The sequence below is a fragment of the Varroa jacobsoni genome, unplaced genomic scaffold, assembly GCF_002532875.2.
Source record: "Varroa jacobsoni isolate VJ856 unplaced genomic scaffold, vjacob_1.0 scaffold_1355, whole genome shotgun sequence".
Classification (NCBI taxonomy): Eukaryota; Metazoa; Arthropoda; class Arachnida; order Mesostigmata; family Varroidae; genus Varroa; species Varroa jacobsoni.
This window is the reverse complement of record NW_019214257.1, coordinates 149,809-169,575: the sequence shown is the minus strand read 5'-3', so window position 1 is coordinate 169,575 and position 19,767 is coordinate 149,809. Positions and strand designations below refer to the sequence as shown.

General features: G+C 39.5%; 1 protein-coding gene and 1 long non-coding RNA gene across 5 annotated transcripts; both read right to left on the bottom strand.

The window, feature by feature from the left end:
* Positions 1-230: 230 nt before the first annotated feature.
* On the bottom strand, positions 231-4,913 carry LOC147752285 (uncharacterized). Its single transcript, XR_015314472.1, has 3 exons — positions 4,848-4,913; positions 740-853; positions 231-347 (listed from the first exon to the last, which is right to left on the bottom strand). It is a non-coding gene; the product is annotated as an uncharacterized LOC147752285 (long non-coding RNA).
* A 6,549-nt stretch (positions 4,914-11,462) lies between these two features.
* Positions 11,463-13,716, bottom strand: LOC111269109 (uncharacterized). Of its 4 annotated transcripts, none has more exons than XM_086971980.1 (2): positions 13,622-13,716; positions 11,463-12,909 (listed from the first exon to the last, which is right to left on the bottom strand). In XM_086971980.1, exon 2 carries the CDS (start codon positions 12,895-12,897, stop codon positions 11,776-11,778), a length of 1,122 nt encoding a protein of 373 aa, XP_086828106.1. In that variant the 5' UTR covers positions 12,898-12,909; positions 13,622-13,716; the 3' UTR covers positions 11,463-11,775. The 4 variants fall into 4 exon arrangements, with proteins under 4 accessions (XP_086828106.1, XP_022704212.1, XP_022704213.1 ...); XM_022848477.2 differs by lacking the exon at positions 13,622-13,716 and adding an exon at positions 13,554-13,605; XM_022848478.2 differs by lacking the exon at positions 13,622-13,716 and adding an exon at positions 13,431-13,539.
* Between the last annotated feature and the right edge of the window lie 6,051 nt (positions 13,717-19,767).

Below are 19,767 nucleotides of genomic sequence, written 5' to 3'. Positions count from 1 at the left end.
GGTTAGCGTTGATGAAAAGTGCCAATGACAAATCATTGTAGCATGTAGAAAAATCTTACCCGTTTTTGAAGTGTCATCTCAAACAGTTATAAGTTTCTTCTATTATATTAGGTTCTGGGCATTGCTCAAAGGAAAAGTCACATGTTGCTGGGTTCTAGTCATCAATACCTCAGTCTCACCGCTTACGCAACAGAATGATATATTTTATTTAAATTTAGACCGAATAGTGATCAGGGAACTTGCCTGGTGATGATCCAACAAACTGCTGGAAGTAAGAGGAGAGTCACCGCCAGTGAAAGCCAAACGTCTAACTGGAAGGCTTTTGCAAAATTGAAAGGGTCGATTACCTGAATTTTGTTTTTCGCAGGAAAACACAAAAGATTGAAACGTGTCGACCAAAGAGATGTCAATAGCTCTACGTCTAGGAACGCTGGTGTGTATATATATAAAAATGTAGTAACGTTTTGGGTCGAAATGAAAAAATAGAAATTTGGTCGCATTACCCTCCTAATTACCTGGTCTAGGCCTATAGAATACCATCTGAATTCGACCTCACAAGTAGATACGCTGACATGAAAACCGTAATCTGAAACTCTCCTTTCAGCTTCAGTTCCTTGTAAATTGGGCGCAAACATGCAGATGCATCTGAATGTTTTAGGTGCAAATATCGTGCATGCGTTTGATGATACGGTAGAGAAGTCGGGCGAACTTTGCATGGGGGGCAGATGTGGTGTGGTACCTTTGATGGAGCAAACGTCAACAACCGGAAATCGACGATATCACATGTCCCCTGTCCAACTGTGGAAAAACGCTCTGCCGTTATCGTTGATGGCCCGAGAAATCCATCAATCTCCTAAGAATAAATTTATAAATAAAATTCATTTGTGCGTTAATCATTACGAAAAAATATACATTTTCAAAAATTCAAATACAGTAAACATATGTCCTAAAAAATATTTAAGTGATCAGTTGAAGATATGCGTCTTGCAAGCGGCCAGTTTTTTTTCAATATCATTCTGCTGCCACGAAATTTACAACAACTGCCTAAAGATACCCGCGTAAAAACATCTTTGCTAAGGACACTCCGTGTTAATATCGATCATTACTTAATTAATGAAAGTACTTATTCTATAAACAGATTTTAATTCTAGCCAAGAAATTGATCGACAACAATTTTTGTTAGGTCATGAGCTAATGCCATATGATTTAACGATTCTTTAAGTTATCAATATCATAAAAGTATAGGTAGCTTTCACTACACGACCATGGGAGGCGGCGTAACGTAAAGGTTCAAAGAAATCTAGGGAGATCGATTAGCTTAATTCAGATTGACGGTCACCATCACGATAGAAGGATCACTGCTAGATTCTTCTTCTTCCATTGGGAAAGGCTGAAAACCTTTGGAGGGCAAAAAGGTCGACCAAATTAGGCAGGCCGAAAGGAGTTACAACACGGATAAACACGGAGTGTGTATTAAGCAGCGTGAAGTGCTATCGAACTCTTCAACAAAGAGAACAAGCTAAGTGAATCGTGTGTTCGTAGAGGAGTAGAGCCACATGACTAGCTTGAAAATGGCGGGTTATATTAGCCTGTTAAAAGCGAAGCTGGCGCACTTCGAAGTTGGGTCACTTCTAAACTACCTTGGCTAGAATGATGATTTCTTATAGGTGTCATTGCTTTTATTTCGTATGTAGTTGCCTGAACGCCCTGGCAGGTTTTGGGCAGCTATAAACTATTTTCCTTTCTATACGTAATCCCATTTATCGCGTTTTACGTAATACGCCCGCTTACCAGCTGCCTTTGCTTAGTTCACGAATTAATTGAAGCATAACTATGAGGTCTGGCATTGTCATCTAATAATCATCTTATTCTCGGCTACTATCTCATAGTAGCAGATGCTGTTCGTATTTATTGCAAGTACCAGTGCAGCACTATGTCCGAATCTGCTCGACGTTGCCACCAACTTGTTTCTCTTCAGGTCGACGCCGTTCGTTTTCCTGACCTTTCCTCGGCTAGCAGCAGAGATTGAATCATGCCTAGTCTATGGCGATCATATGCTCCAAGCGAGTCCTTCTTGATCAAAGTTTCGCAAGCTGCGCATAGAGTGCACCCCACGCATTTCCAACTGGTCCAAAGCTAACTTACGAGCGAAGTAGTTTTACTTAGTTCTCGCATTTTCAGTTCTAATTCGTAACGAAATGGCAATTTCGTGGCAGATAGAGCCCTTAGAACTCAAGCTCTGCTTTCGTGAAAAGCCTGCTCGATTGTGGCAACGCATTCCTGTCCTTCGGGTCTCGCCGTGTAGGCGTTTCGTTGTTGGCCTTCAACATCCTGGGCTGTTCTTGAAAGGTTTGCATTATTCACGTGCTGCGGTTTCACCTAAGGCCTCTTTGTCTAATGCCTTAATCAGTAAATTTCCAATAAACTTCCGGGAAGTCGTGGCTTTTAAAGTGACAAAAACTTTGGTTTTTCCTTTCGAACGCTTCTCCTAGAGTAAACGCAGTCGGTTTCCACTTACAAGTTCGTCGAAAACCGCGCTCTTCTACAGCCAAATTTAGTGTGCTAGCAGGTAGTAGTTTTAAAGCTATTCAATTTCAAAGTTCGCCAAGTTCGCCTGTAACTACATCGTCGAGTAAGACAGTATGCGCAACCGTTAGTTCCTTGTAACAGAGTTGTAGTCCGTACCACCCTTACCTTCGTAGCAACTACTGAGGTTCAGTTATCCTTGCCCTTACGTTTCTAACAACTTAGGGATCTAATTCGTTAAGTTAAAAAGCATCGAATCTGCCTAGCCCACCGTCAAGCCTAAATTGCAAAGCTTCTACTATTTGCCTGTGTATTTCTAGTAGAACTTCGAAATCGAGTGCACCGAGTCCTATCTTAGGAGATATCAGCTATCGTTATGTAACGGTCATCTGAGACTATCATTATGGGTTTTGCTGATGCATGTCTACCTATCATCTACTTTGGAAAGAAGGCAATCAGTCAAGCGAATACCACCGTAACGTTACCTTTTTTTAGTGTATGTATTGACCTGTTTAATAAGCTTATGTTGTATTACCTTATCATCTAAAAGTGATATCATTGGTCTGTAGTGTAGCTTTTAGACGAGGGCAGCAATTGTTTATGCATTTGAATACGTATCAACAGCAAGGCTTTACGGCCTTCAAAATATCGTCAGGTTGTGAAGATCCGCCTATGCATCAAGCCCTTTCTTATAGAGTGATGCGCGCACTTTTTCGCGGTCACTTTGGTCCGAGTCTGTTACATAACTGATGCATGGATAGATTTTTCATCAACCAAATTCGATCTGATTTTCGCGACCATCAGTCTTCCGAAGGCTTCTCACCGTCAGAACCTGCTGGGTCAGTCAATTCTACATAGTGAATCTTCTAATATATATATATAAGGCTTGTCATCTTTGTCCGATGCACCGAAAACTACTACGTTCGGTTTCAAGTCAGTAATTCTCGCTGTTGTCGTTACTGCGATCGTTATTATGATTATTACCATCCTTATACGCTGGTTAGTTACATGAAATTGCCAGGTAATTCTTAGCTGGTGCCACCCGTTTCAAGTCGATGCCTTTTTTTTTGGGCTTGTATATCTTCATTAACTAGCATTTCGTTTTAAGCTTTTCATATAGAGTTTGTTAGATGAACGTGAGACGCAAAACGGACCTGTTGTTTGCCGCGGTAAATACCGTTAGTCATATATGGCGGACCACGACTTACGTTTATGATAGCAACCCAAGTGTAGCTCAAGCCTCTGTTATCAGCTGATTATTATATTCCTAAGACAAGCGAATCCTTGCACCTGTTCTACAAGCTGGAGCAATGATATTTTTCAACCATTTTTTCAAAATGCACCGGTCTTGGACGCTTCCTATACTGATGAACGCTTGAAAACAGGCTCAGTGGAAAAGTGTAGGTATAAAGTGACGACGAAACAAAAATGAAGAATAAGCACGCATGTTGAATGTTGGCTGATCAGACTCTGCCGTGAATTGAGACCGATCTATTTCCGGTGATACATCCTAGCCGGCATACCTCTAGTCAATGTACCAATGTCGAAACCTGAGCGTCTATCTGTACCACAGTGGATTTACTCGGTTCGACTGTGAGTTCTCTATTTCGTACATAACTAGTTGCTTTTGAAGGCTGACGTTAAAGGTTCTCAATATAGGCAAACACTTTGTGTGTCGAAAATGCTAAATATGAAAGAAAAACACAATGTTCGACTTTGTAATTTTATCGACCATTTTTAGAAAGACCCAATTTGTTTGGCTAAACGAATAAGCTTCGAACAACCAGTTTTCCGTTGATCGGCATCGCTTTCATCGAAATTTAATGATCTTCTTTTGGGCAGTATTCATTCTGCTGGTTCAATATTGCGAAATTTGTCCTAGTTCAATTAAAACGTTAAGTATAGGTGGTGCAGTGATCCACAGTGCGGCATGTTGAAAAGAGTCAGGCTTGCTTGACAAAGGGGTTCGCTTCTTCTTTTAAGAGGTGGTTTTCGTTAAGTAGTATTAGACTAGTGTTAAGGTGTGAATCTACACGAATCTATGCATTTATATGCGGTTATTCAATAATGGCTTGTTTCTTTAAGTAATACATTGTTGATAAAAGAATGATATGGCGATATTATATTTTGAGACCGATGTCTGGAGCAGCGCAACAACTGCACAAAATGATCAAACGAAGTGTAACATTGAGACCATGTAGTACTTCAACGTTTCTCAGGACGACGCTTATCAAAAACACCAACATATCGTGCTTTCAAACGCATGGCGTGCACCGAATACTATCTATACTATGTACAACTCACGAATAGCTAGCTCATACATTTCTTTGAAACATGCCCATGATACCGGTGAAAGTTCCGTTCGGTAGCTTACGTCCGTGGCTCATGTCCTTGTCAGAAACAATTGATATTCTGGAAGTTCACAACGAGTACATATATAGAAGCACAGGTAGCGGAACGTTAAAGAATTCTCGAAGCCAATATTCTTCCTGGCCGCAATTACATTCATCTTGCATTACCTAATACAGGTTCAGATCGCATTTTCCGCAAAACACCACATTTGCTTAGCAGGCTCATTACGGTGCGTAAAGCAAGCGTCATTAGGACAATTATTTCCTACTCTGTAATCGATTGGTTTCAGTTAAAGGCTTTGTGGAAAATACAAGAGGAGCGATACTCGGGACTATTTCTCCAATTGCCTATCGCACGGCGTCTATGGTATATTAAATGCTTAGGTTTCATCGCTTGCGTACACACCTACCTGTACTTCGATAACGATTCTATGCAGCCAAAGAACTCTGCCTGAGCCCCAACGAGCCGAACATAATTACCCTGTCGCTCGCGTTTGACGTACGGAGGAAACTCAACACGATCAACAAACGGTAGTAAAAAACAGACCTCACATTATTAAAAGCTTCACTTGGAGAAAAGTTAAAAATCTCCTTCTGTCGAAGGTATGTTTTTCCTTTGGGTTAATTTTACGTCGCCATATTATATGAAATGAACCAAGGTGATATAAATTTCAATTACCAGTTATCAAGGTCTAAGGTTTTTGTCAACGTTAGACAAATTGTAGCCATATAGTAAGTTAGCCAATGTTAAACCATGAAAAATGATTAGTCTATACGGTCAAGTTCTATACGACGCATATTTTTCTAACTTTTACACAAAACACCGTTATTTTTAGCATGGCATACGTTTTTAACTTAATCCCAAAATGCTTTATGTTTATAAGATAAGAGCTCTATTTATGTAACAAAATAAATGTCTTCGGACTAAAAGATCTAAATCTTCTTTTTCAATTATGCGTAATATATATTTTCGAATATCATTGATGTCCTCCATAGTGTGACAAGGTATCTTGGGCAAATTTGTAACGTAAGCGCTTCAAAGAGTGGCGAAAAGCTGTGGTCTTAGTGGCTATCCGCTTTAATTGGTAATATACGAAGTCTCATAGCTATGCTGCAGAAACCAGTTTCTTCTCTCAATTGACAACACAACCAACATCGCAAAACACTCTCTTCCATATAATTAATAGATAATTCCAGATAATTAAACCGGACAAATACTTAACAGAGATTCAAAATAGACGTTTTTTCGCAAAATTTTCGTATGAATTAGAGATTCGAGTTGGTAACTTGGCTACGCATAATTGAACTTACATTGATAACAGCGAACCGAAGGATCCTGTCTGTTGCATTGAACTTTTTTCTATAGGGAAGCACGATAGGCTTGTTCATACTGGACTGTAAGGCTGTAAACGCGAGGACAAAAAAGTTCGACTCTGAAACACGTTCCCGTAACGAGTGAATTTAAGACCTAGAATTGTTCTAGTTTTACGGGTAATTTATTTCGTAATTGAAGAAAATATCTCTATTGATTCGGCGAAATAACACAGTTGCACCGCGCACGAGGATATATAGTTCATTGTCTAATCGATAAACGTGCGTTTGTAAAATCTCGATGACTAGATATATCTATATATATATATATATATATATATAGATAGAATTTAGATATATAGCAAATGGATAGAGTTATAAAAAAGTTACGTTTTCGGGTATCATTAGCAGAATCTCATAAACTTCTTATGCTCGAGCTGTTCATTGGACACACATCGAATCATCCATTCCCGAAATTCATACGTTTAGGCTATATCTAATTTGCCTATACAAACGACAAACTATTCACAGGAACGGCAATAAAATGTCGCTTTTTCATAGAACCAAATGACAGCCTTAAGTTCAGCAAGCTCTTCTCACAAACACGGTTACTCAATGGCCGAACGATACCGTACCGCGCAAGCTAATGGTTAAAAAAGTTTAAATTGGGCCATTTTGCAGGAAATTGCAGACGAGTCGGTGCCTGTTCTCACGCGCTTCAAGGAAAACCTAAACGGGGACAGCGGTTAATGCAATAAGTGACCACACGTTGGGGAAGCCAAACGTCACTGAGCTCCGCGCCGATCGAACATCTCCTCTAGCATAAAAGTTGAACGAGTTTACCTCGGACAATATGTGGCTTTAAGGAGACAGTGTTATTTGCCATTGCATATTCGAAACGCTGAAGTAACTGGAGGAAAAGTTTGGCGAAGCGATAATTTTACGTGGGATACGCGTACCATAACCACACCATTTTTGTGACGTAATATTACCTGATTTTTTCATGCGGACCTTATAAAATTGTATAGGACTGGGTCCCTTACAATTAAGAAGTTTACAAAGTGTATCCAACAATGCGTCACACAACTTCCTGGCCGGCTGTACAGGTGTACGTGCTCCACTTCTGGGGTCTTGGTTGGACAGACCACAAAAGCTAGGTAGTGAATGGCTGCAAGATACCAGGACAGGGTACAAGTGGTTGACCTTATTCGTTTTTACAATCGACTTAAGTGGTCAGACGTAAGAAGACCGGCCAATCAGACATCGAAATTGTTCAGTTCCTTTTACTGAAATCTTGCTCTGGTTCATATGCAATGGAAAAGCTGCTGATAATAGTCCATATGTGCAGATAAAATCATCGTATCGAGTACACTTTTAATACTTACGCTTCTGATATGAAATATAGAGTATCATAAATTATCCTCAGGAGACCGGAATATTAGATCTTTGGAAATTCACTTCGAAGAAAATCAGCTAATAGAGTTCGGTGCAACGAGAAATTTAAAACTTTTCTCCGTTGCTCAGCACGGTTATTAATAATGTCAACAAGGCAGTACCTAGGGGTCAACATTTGGGTATAGTGAAAGTAGGAATTTTTCGAGGTCGTGGTGAAGCTACAAGTACTAGAAGGTGTGCACAACAATGGTCCGTCAAAGCTCTGCTTTGACTGTGACGACTGGGGCGTTGTTATGCTGGACTGTTATTGACATGCTCCGGAAAAAAATTGTGATGGGTCTGTTATGGCGGGGGAACGACCGGGAAGGTACAAAAGTGAGCTTCTAGGCTCTAAAACAAACAGTATGACTTGGTTTAAGCTTGCATAGTTGCAAATTCCCAAATCCCGTTATCTCCAAAAATTCAGTCCGACAGGAGAATATAGCGAAATATAGGGCCACGTAGCAGAGCTCTTCAAGAAAGTAATGAAGCACAACATTGTTTCAAAACAACAAGATTACAGAACGGCACAGAAAGAGGCTATAGCGCATTAATTGTTAGGCTTTGTCACGGTACTATCCACAGACGGCCAATGACAATATAAACTTTTGGAGATTTTCAGATGGACAACATAATATATATAATTAATAAAGAGTAGCCCAGCTAGAAGTACACGTCCTTGATAATATGATTCCATTTTTATGTTTTAGACGATATCGGTGAACAAAAATGGTCTCGGCAGAGAAGAGGTAGGAATTCGGTAAACGTTGCTAGGGGCTGTTTACTATGGTGGGCATCCGTCCAGCTGCTAGTTTTACTACCAGAAGAAAATCTACTCATCTTAGAGTAATACCACAAAGTTACTCGACATAACAGAAAACTGTATGCCCTTTTCGGAACTCGAGCAAACGACAGCTACGGCCTACTATCTTCGCGCTGGCCGAAGCTTCAGCGATATTGAAAACCTAATTTTCATTCTAAAATCCATTGTTAAATTCGATACGGCTTCTTAAAAAAGTCGAGAAAGACCTCTATGAGGCAAACCAAAAATTGTCTCGCAACTCCTATGTAAGTCGATTAGGTCAAACGCAATGTTGGATTTCAAGCTTCAATGAACTGTAGCAACATGAGCGCGTGTTCGACGCTTCGGTCTCTTACACCTTCTGAAGAATGTGTCTTCAAAGTTGTGAAGCCACAAGCTCTAGCGTGTCTCTGTTCATCGAATACTTTAAACATAAACTAATAACTCGTCTTGATGCGGATTAAGTAGCAAACATATCAATTTTTCCGTAAGCACAATCGCTGTTTTTAACGATGAAAACGTAGCAGTAGTAATCTTTGTGAATTAGATGTCCTACTTTATATGTTTGAACAATTTTAACGATAAGCTATGCCTAACTCTATTATTGTATGGTGTAAAATACCGAAAATTGTAATCATGAGTGATCCCTATCATGCGTACCATAACACAAAGCTGCGAAGTTCTCCGTTCCCGATGCACCGATTTCGAGCTGTGACAAATGACACGACCCTGTCAGGTATGTACAGCATCGAAACTGGGTCGTAAACACTAACGCTCGCTGTTATGTTTTAAATATAGGCCAAAGAGATGACCAGGCCAAGACTATCTCAAATAACCATAATGAAATACGCCGACTACCTGTTTTTACACGAAAGATATATCATACATTTTAAATTTGCTATTGCTTATTCTCTAACTGTACGTAAATTATAGACAAATTTATCTGGTGGTTTAAAATTCCTATTAGAAAGGTCCAGTGGCTTCGACCATATCGCGTAGACGTTGTCTACGTAAAACGAAGAGCCCACTGAAATTGAGAATGTCCCATTGAAAGCAAAGTATTTAGTGCGATTTTTTCAAACAACAAGTTCAATCTCCTCAATTAAGTCTAAAACAACCTTCTATATATATATATATATATCCGAGCTGACATGCAACCAGCAAAGGACATGGTTCGGTAGCTTGTTGTAAAAAAAAAAGCTTGTAAAAGAAGACCGCAACAGTTCAGCGCAGAAAGATATTATACAACATAACAAAAGCTTAACTGTTTCGTCTCGGACGCCGACTCTGTCGTGGCGCGAAACGTTTGAATCGCATTAATACATCGGGAGCGAATGATCAGGATTCTAATTGCTCACTGCGCCTAGAGACGGGCCTGCTCCTTAGCTGTTACATATTTCAGGTTCGATATTGTCTAGAGTAGGCGCACATATAAATGTAAGCTTTTAGCTCTTCGTATTCAAGTACATCAATCATTTCAGGAGTCTCCATACTATTTACGAACACGTAAGTTATCGGTGTAGAATTGCCCACATTGTCGAATGGCAAACATACTGTGCCATGCATATCTGCGATATAAGATGGATGAAGAGACTGATACAGAGTGGTATGTTGTCCTACTTGTTATGCCGAAACAGATCCTTAATGAATATGCCCTTCGCTGCTTTGCGAGCGGAAACCCATCGAATCGAGGGAAATAGAATTCTGAGTAATGAACAATGTACCTAGTCACATAATTATGGTTATGGCGATGTCGAGTATCACAAGAGACCGGAAGGAAATCAATTGTAAGAAAGGACAGTCAAAAAGTGATGCGATACTCCGCTATAAGCAGTAAAGGGTTAGGTATACTTTTTGCGAGGGTTGGACGACGCTGGGTGTAGATTAGATATAAGTAGAGACAAGACTGTCCTCGCTTTCTTCACAGAGCCACAATATACTGAATAATAAAGTTGAGCATATTTCAACTATATTTCTATGTATAACCGAGCTGCCCACGATTCGACAAATCGATGTCGTTCTAACTCATAGTTGAAACAACATGGAATGATATGAAGTTAGGCCATCTAACAATATTTCAAGTTGCAAAGTAGATGGCATCAAGATGCGTTTCTGGGAATCAGTAAACATGAAGGATACAATAGACTTAAGGGTGAGAAACAGGTCCGTAAAAATATGCCTCAGATGGAGGCAGCTTTGAATGCTTTTATTAGTACAATATATGTTATTATTCTATGCTATTTGAGATGAAGTTGAAGGAAATTTGGACTCAGGCTGCTCTGGTACTACACCTACATCAAGCACATTTCCATGCTTGCAGAGACCAAACACCCTTTAAACTTCAATAGCTAATTCGTCTTCAATAGCTGGTCTCCAGTGTAAACCCTCTGAGTAGCGATTTTTCAGTAAGAGCGATCCACAATGAAGTTGAATGGCGAATTGTACTCGCCGTAAACACTTTCTTTGCCAGCAATATTTTTTTATTGGCAAAAAATTGTCGTTTCCCAAAAATAAACCTGTAGCTAGTGAGCTAGTTTCTTACATAATAACAGTTATTTCACGTTCACGTATTCAGAAAACGTTTGTTTTCAGTGTCAAAATTTATTCGTAACCCCCGTATTAAAGAGCTGTCATAAATTCAAAACTTTCATACGAATTTCAGGGTACCACCACCAAGAGGAGTTAATTTCGAAAATCCAATTCGAATTTTTTGCTAGCAAAAAACCTCTTGGAGATGATTTTCGATAAGGTGCCACGTAGCGCAACTACATCATTTTGCTGCCATGGTAATAATAATAATAGCAGCCAGAAATGCTGTCGATATTAATCTGGGCCTCCAATCAGCAATAGAAAAAGCTAAACGAATCTATGAAACCCACCTTTCATGTGGAACAACCACTTGCTTGAGCTTACGCCATTAATAACACCAGTCATATGGTTGCTTATTTAAGCTAAAGGATACGAAATAGTCATGACAAACGCTGCAGACTTCCCAGCGGTGCAAATCGATTGTTTGTCTACTAAATCAGAGGCTATCCTACGTACAACAAAAGTGCAGTGGATTTTGATTTATTTGATTGTCAACATAGTCTTGCTTGCTCCATCAAAAGATCGTTTCAATGCTGCCGGTTAGTTCAACTCATGTTAATTCTTCGGCATGCATGACGGCCTAGACATGGCAGTTTTGTAGGACTATTTTTACTCCATGCTTGAAGTGAATTGCACCATTATGTTTGACAGCCGCATCAGGCCCATGACAACAGGCCACAGAAGTTTACCTACCTTCTTCTCAAGAATTTTTACGATAGCAAGCAGTTCTATTCCGAGCCCGCAAGTACCTTACGTGAAGTTCTACGAATCCATAGGCTGTAGTTCAATCGATGTTAACATTTTTCCGTTGATGAGGCAATTTTTTGTAAGTAAGCTGACCTCGATCAGTTTGGTAGTTCTTGAGAGGCCAGCTTCTTTAGACCCAAAGCGGAATAAGTACTGTCCACTAATATAGGAATTGCAAGATTTCGTTGCAAACACTTTCCCGTTGGTATCATGGATCGTTAAGACGACTTTTCGGTTTAAAGGCAAGGGTATATCAATCTCGTGGTGATCCGCGCGGCCTCCGCATATATCGAGATATTCTTTCTTATCAACTGACCACAGTTTAATGCAGGCTTGGAAGGGTATACCTCCTATGAACGAATGTTGCAGCTCACTCTTCACGCCGTCATGGGCATTTTGGAAGCGTTTGCTTAAGTCATCAAAGTCGAACCAAAAGTAGGCTCTTTGTGCTGTTGCGGGCCTGCAGTGCTTCAGGTTTTCAATATCGTCCTTAAGCGCGTTGACAGTCTCCTGAAGGTGTTCCACGTTAACAGCAGATTTCGCTCCGACGCTAGCCTTCTCAATAACCTGCAGTAATTCCTTTTTATCCTCTTCGGTTTTTTGCAGTATTTCCGTTCTATCTGCCTCGATTTTCTGCAGAAGTCCGTGCTTCTCGTCTTCCGCTTTCTCTGGATGCTCCAGTTCGTGTTTAAGCCTTTTGAATTCCTCTACTGCGATAGCTCTGAGCCGAGATTCAACCATCTCCGGTTGTGCGGATCCGGTAGGTAAATCAGGTGAGCTAACTTTCCCGGCTGGCAGCTCGTGAACTCCTTTCTCTAAAACATGCATTCTTAGATCAGGCAACGTGCGCTCTAGGCCACACCTACAACGGAACCGTAACTGGGCCAACATGTCTCGATCAATGGTTACCGCGGTGACCGTAACGACCTGCCTGCACATCGGGCACCACGCCGAGCTCGCGGACGAGGTGCTTTGCACTGAACACGGCCTGCATATTATGTGATTTTTAAGGCACACAAGGAACGATGGATTCACGTAATTGCAATTCGCGCACGGCAGAAGTAGTACGCATGGAGTTACTGGCGTCAAGTCAGACTCGGCGACGTGTAAATCAACAGGTAGGCCCCTGAAGCGCATTATTAGTCCCGGCTAATGGTGAAACAACACAAACATCATTACAACATCAAATAGAAATCAAATTAAAAATAAATCACGCAGACAAAACCAATAAACAAGCGAATAAAGCGATTTGCAGTAAGCAACAAACCTGCAATCTTCATTTGATGATATTCTTCCCCTTTGGCACAACGGTATATCAAAATTCACAATGCTGTAGTTAGAATAGTTTCGTATGTAATTGTCAACAACACGGTCCTACGATGTTCTTCGTTGCCAAAGACAAGAAACACTCATCAGCCGCAACTGCCAAGTGTCGCAAGAAGACGCGCTAACCTTTTTTTTTCTTACAAAAAGACTCGACACGCTGACTAGACTCAAACGTTTTGCACAATTAAGCATCTCCTGTAAGGGGTATTATGTTGAGTTTCATTTGCAGGTTGTAACGATTTGTAACATGTGCATGTTGGCAATGTCGAGCGGCGTGCTTTCCGTCACTGACTAACCGGTTTACACAATAGAATTACCTAAATGTACATACGAAGTACGCGTACATCACTATCACAGTAACCCGAAAATATCAACGACAGGCCTTGCTAAAGAGTGAACTGCCGATACGGAGTACTTGGTACTCAATTTGGGTACATCTCAAAGGTACAGAGGCCACCTAAATTCACCTTCATCGTGCCTAAATTTGTCAACTGGGCTGGGACCGAAGCCCTCGCATAGACCACTAGTTACTTACCAAGCGATAAAGACAGTAGACGATAGCTTCATTGTCACTTTTACTTGGTGACAGATTAGCAATGAGTGGTCAACGTAGAAATCATGCAGAGGACATTCGTTACAAAGTCATCTCTTCACATGATACACTGCTGGTGTCATTAGATAAACTTACGTTTGACTATTTTGCGAAATGTAAGCATAATTAACAGCAATGTAATAAGACTTTTATTAACTATCTCCATTAGTATATCAGGCAGCATATTTCTAGTAGATTCAATCGTTATATCGTAAACCAAATACGCGTGTGGTAGATGGAGAGAGTTCCAATTTAAAGCAAAGAAAAAGAGCGCTAGTGCGATTGATATGTACGTGAACTCTACTTTTGTTCGGTGGAAAGTGTCGTATAGTTGGACTGATAATGGAGAGGTTTGGTACATTCGGTGTGTCGAGCTTCTTAAAAATGGCGCCAATTAAATTATATAGGTTCGAGCAAACTTGCATTATCGAGTAGGACCATGGCTAAAAAGCGACAGGACATGTTTTATGGGCTGTTCCTTACGTGCCTGCGATGTGTTTTGACTCTCATCTCTGGAGCCTCCTTGCATAATACCGAGTGTACCATAAAGCCGAGTGCGCCAGCTTCGTAGCCAAGCGACCCCCATGTGCGTTCCAGTTCGTTTCATTCTTTTTTTTTTTTTGTAAAAGACATACAGTTTTGCGAAAAGTACTTGCAGATGACTCTATTTGAAAACGCAAGCATTCATTTTGGTAAGTTATCCTGGCGCTGACAATAGTCAACAAAGAACTTGACTAGGGAAGAAATCTGTTTAGACTCTTGGTGAATTACTGAGGTGCGATTAGATGACAGTCATCCAAATACGAAAATGCATCCGGACCCCTGTATATCGCATTGAGCTGTACATTAGCTTGGGAAATTCAGGGTACTCTATGCACAGCAGGACATCCCACCTCTGCATGTACCTTGAACGGTTCAGATCTATATATGAGTGGTGCAGTTGATGTTTAAATATGCTGAAATAAACTGTAGTGCACCTTCTCATGCAGAATTTTTATTTTTTAAAAAATAACTATCCAAATGGCTTTTTTTTTTTATCTTCAATTAAAGCTAACTAACATAGTTACAACTTTTACATACGTATATATAAAATATTAAAAAAAGACAGCACAGTTGAGTAACTTCGTTACGTTTGCAATTATATCTAATAATAAATAATCATAAGGTATATTATATCGTATGCAAATAATGGACTCGCCAATGGCAATGGGTTCAGCCACAATAATATCAAGTTCGACCAATTGCCTCTAACTTTTCGAGAAGAGTTAGCTGGGAGCGCATATAAGACGAAACTAGAGTGAGTAGTTCAAGCGATAGCGATCTTTGGGAAAATGCCGGCGGAAGTTGGCCTGATTTAACTTATTTCCACAAAAAATGGCACGTATAAACATTCAGCACAGTGGTCCCAGTAAGTGATTACTAAACAATGTTTTTATTGCAATTGTTAAATCGACTTAATAACACCACCAGAGCATTAGTTTCCGAATATTTTTTATTCTATTTACGAGCTCCATATACAAAGTAATATATTTCTATATTTGCCATAATATTTGACCGTCGTAATTGAACGCTTCACCTGAAACAATGATCGTGAACGTTGAGACGTAATTTTCTCTTGCTGGTCACGCAGTGTTTCACCACATGCGTTTATATATTGTACGTTACGTATAGTATCTAGACAAACGTGTACTTTTGTAGGAAAACCTGCTACATCTACCCGTTACAGTTCTCTAGATCCGAATGTCGGGCTTTTTCGACATCGTGTAAATCAAAGATGACCTATAAACGATGCTGCAAGCTTACTTCCTATTTGGGCGATGCCTTCTATCGCTTTAGTCTTAACTTCCAAGATCGGCAGTAATCTTTTAAACAAGATTATCTCTTTAGGCATCCAGTTTTTAACTTAACCGATCCTATTTAGCAACTGTTCTCCGTAGCTTTGATTTCTAATAATTAGACTTGCCTTTTGAATTAAAATCATGTCTATGTCGTGATTCTCGTCCCGGCCACATTGCTCGAGTTTCTGTGCTTATTTACGATGGCTTTTTTCTTTGTTCCATTGGAATTGAGGTCTTTGGTGTTTCTGACAAACGTCGAGATTACCTCCAACTTATATGCCTTTGGTGCACTCATCTTTCAAGTATACACAATTTCATTTGCGGTAACGTACCCTCAAAACTGCGGAGGCAGCGGAACTGTATTCACTCGAGAACACGTTCTCGATCGCAGCGCTAGATCGGAAGATAGAATGCCAATTTTGTACACAGAGTGACGAATTTACCGTCCGAAGAAGAGAGGCTTAATGATGCCGATCGTTTACGGTTCATCTGTACATGATGCTCCACGTTACCTTGTTTTCGTTTCGTTGAGGCAAGCGCGGAAATTTAAACGATGTATCGATGGGAATTTGATTGTAGATGGTTTTAAATGAAGCACCCATACAGTTATTTAGATGGCCTATCTCTATGAAAAATGGATCTGCGAACGTTTAGGTCAATACCAAGCGCACACAATATGCAGTTGATATATTTTAAAAAGCCAAGAGTGCACTTTAAAAACAATGAATGAGCCTGTTTATAACGATGTTTTTTTGAACGATTCGACAGTAAATATTGTTTGAAACCCCCTGAAAACCTCTAAATGTATATCTGTCAATCAGTTTAATCCCAATCAAACTAAATATCGAGGCCGTTTACAGGATCTTAGAGCTGCCAAAATTGAAAGCATAGGGATTTATGTCTGCTAACCCAATAATACAAAATGTAGCACCAGCTGAACGACACTTATGTAAGAACAATTGAAAAAAGCACACAAGTAGAATCAATATTTGTTAGAATCAAATGTAAACGTCCCCTAGCACTATACCAAGTCTTACAAGCACGGTACATAAACTCCGCCCCTTAAAAAGCATAAACATCGTTAACAAAGGGCTATTGAATACGTATTGACCATTTTAAGTCGAAATTGAAGCAAACGTTTTTTTTTTTATTATAAGATAGCATCATTAAATTAAATATGCGCCAACTTGCACTTTTTTCTGGCAGCATCGTAATTCCATCACTGTCGAACTATATGGCTGGAAGTTTATGAGAAGTAGTTTTTATATCCCTACATTGAAACTAACTTGTCGCCATTAAATAAGTTCTGTAGAGAGCGAAATAGCCGATATACAATCCAGGCTCTACGGCGGATTTCCCTTTAAAATTCTCGTACTAGTTTTTCCTGGGTAACTGACATGTATGTGGTCTGGCATTGTCATGCTAGGGAACGACGCGTTTGCTGTTAGGGTTGTTGCCAACAATAACTTGTTAGTTGTTGTTATCAGTCGTTTTGCCGGGTGATGGCAACTTATAGTGGACGATCCCTTCCCAATTTCACCTGATTTGTCAATCTGAGCTTGCGACAAATATTTTCGCACTGTGATTATGTGTGACCGACTTTTCATCACTCGTAATCGACCGTAAAAAGGGGGCTCGAGTTCGTTGCGATTCTGTGGAGTTTTGTAGGTGAAAATACGACCGAGTCAATCATTTTTCGCATCGAGTTTTTTGTTTGTAGCCAGCTTTTTTTTTTATGTAATATAAAACCGATTTTTAGTTTCTTGGTGGAACTTCCTACGCAATTGGTCGAGGAGTATTTTTTGCTGCGCAAAACATTTTATCAGAGAACAATATAGAAAGTTTCGAAATTAAAGCCATTTTTAATGAAATTGGACCTTATTTTATCGTCATAAAATTGTAACATAGAGAAAATTCGCTCATTTACGAGGCGTTGTGCCTCAAGTCAGAATAAAGACATTTTAATCTTCCCACATCTATTACCGGCAGATTGTAGCTCTCAAATGATACCCACGTCGACCCGACTCCTATTCACTTAGATATGGAACTTTTTCCACAATTGAATATATATATATATACGTATGTACGAGTTACTTTAGCAGTTAATAGCAACTGATAACGTATCGACTAAACTAGTTTGTATTTAGAAGCTAAAGTTTAGAAATAGAACCTCGATATTTTCTCGTGATGATTATCTTCTGAGCTGACTCCAAGGGACATCTGTCAATTGAAGAAAGAACAGTATATATCGATATAAGACGATACCGGTTGAATCAAGGACTACGAAACGAACGAAGAAGTGTTCCTCGAGTTGGCAAACTCTAGAGAAATGCAACAAAATGAAAAAATAAAATCCAACTCAATTTCCGATAACATTTAGGTACAACATCAATTTAAATCTTAATGTTCCTTCATCGATTACCAACCGTGTGACTTGAGGCAGACTCCGTCATGATATTCCTCCGTTACTAGACTCTCAATGGCTTTGATGCCGTGTCAGCTTTTTGCAGTATCAGGCCAAGAGTTGTGCGGGTCGTACGTAGTCAGGTTTGATCTACGCTCATTTTAACATCAACATTCACCGTTATGAAATAACCGAGGAGCAAAAGTTGTTACAGATCCTACTGTATTGTATATTCTGGCCGGCCAAATATCCACCGCAGATATCGGCGAATTCATTGCAAGCCTGCCCTGCATGGCATAGGAAACACGATAAGGAATGAACGATGATGCTCACAAATAAAGCAATCTAGTTAACTTACTTACGCTTCTGTAACGTTAAAGTTTGTAAAACTATATCTCGTTCTTTATACAATACAAATCGGTCCGCATAGTAAATTGGTTATCGTGCAACCTATCTCGCAAAAAAAGAAAATCTGTCTAAAACGTAGCGCATAATTTTGTATTGCGTATTTCCAGAAGTATATTTTTGAGTGAGTTATTAGATCAAGCAAGCTAAGCTGGGTGAGAAGGAGCTATCAACTTCAAGCAGCTGGCCATTATTCACTATAATACTAAAACTATAATAGATATAATTAGTTGTTAATTTCTACACAAGTCAAATAAAGTGTGTTCAAAAATAGGACGCTAAAGCTTGCGCTCAGACCTGGCCGTCTTCGTATCGCAACCGTACGGCCATCACCGTAAATTTAGCATCGTATCAGTGTTTACTTAAATACAAATAGAATGAAAACGCGTTTAGGGGTATTTTTTTTAAAAGAATTCTTTATTGTCAATCACAAGCTCAAAGCGATTATTTTAGAGTTGATTTTAGTGCGGAAAAGTCCTAAATCATTAAGTAAGATAAATAAGTAAAGTAGAATGCCGAAGTATGTAATGAATAAAATTTTTTTTTTAAATTACAGAAACCCTTGACCTTTAAGCTGACGTTTTAGAAAGAGAATCAGTGCAAATAACAATATTAAATCATCAGAAAATGTCTATTTTCTACACTGAGTGTCAATGAATAAAATTACTTAAATCAAAAATAAAATAGGCGCGAAGCAAAGGCCACAAGTTGCCTGTTTTATATATATATAAGCACACGCGAACCTGACCCACAATGGCTAAATTGTGAGCCTAGACATCATGTGCTCCGACCAACTCAAATATCTTAAGTTCCTATTGATATATATCGCAACTACAAGGGGGGCCTTCACTAAGCCTTTACGATGCGCAGATGCTCTGTATTTTAAGGTATTGAAGAACTACTGGCAGCACAGACAAAAAAGAATAGTCATGCAAATAAGTCAGCTAGGCTGACTCCTTAACGGAACGAGTTCTATGGCTGATAGGTACTATCGTGAGTAAAATGCAACACGGGTAGAAAGTTGGCATAATAGTGACCCATACTCCAAACTTTAAATGGAATTTAAGCGTGTATACCAATGTTATATTATTTAAGCTGTACATTTTCGTATAACAAAAAAAAAGCGTTCTTGAAACGTTGAGACTTGTCTATTAATCGGACTTTTAGTTTAATTGTATGCTAAAGCAGGTTAAACTCCATTGTTTTGTGTCACTGATTGGCGGCTTGCTTTAAGGTAGCGTTTATATAAGTATAGTGCAATAACATTTGTAGAGATCATATGGTAAGTAAAGAGCCATTGAGGTCCTAGGCGCCTGAACCATTTCCCGTTTACCTTTCGTTACGTTGGCAACCACACGACCATCTTCAATAGCTCGCACAGTTATTTTATGATGAATGAAAGCGGTGCTTCAAACGTGATCATTTAATCGTACTACTTCAGT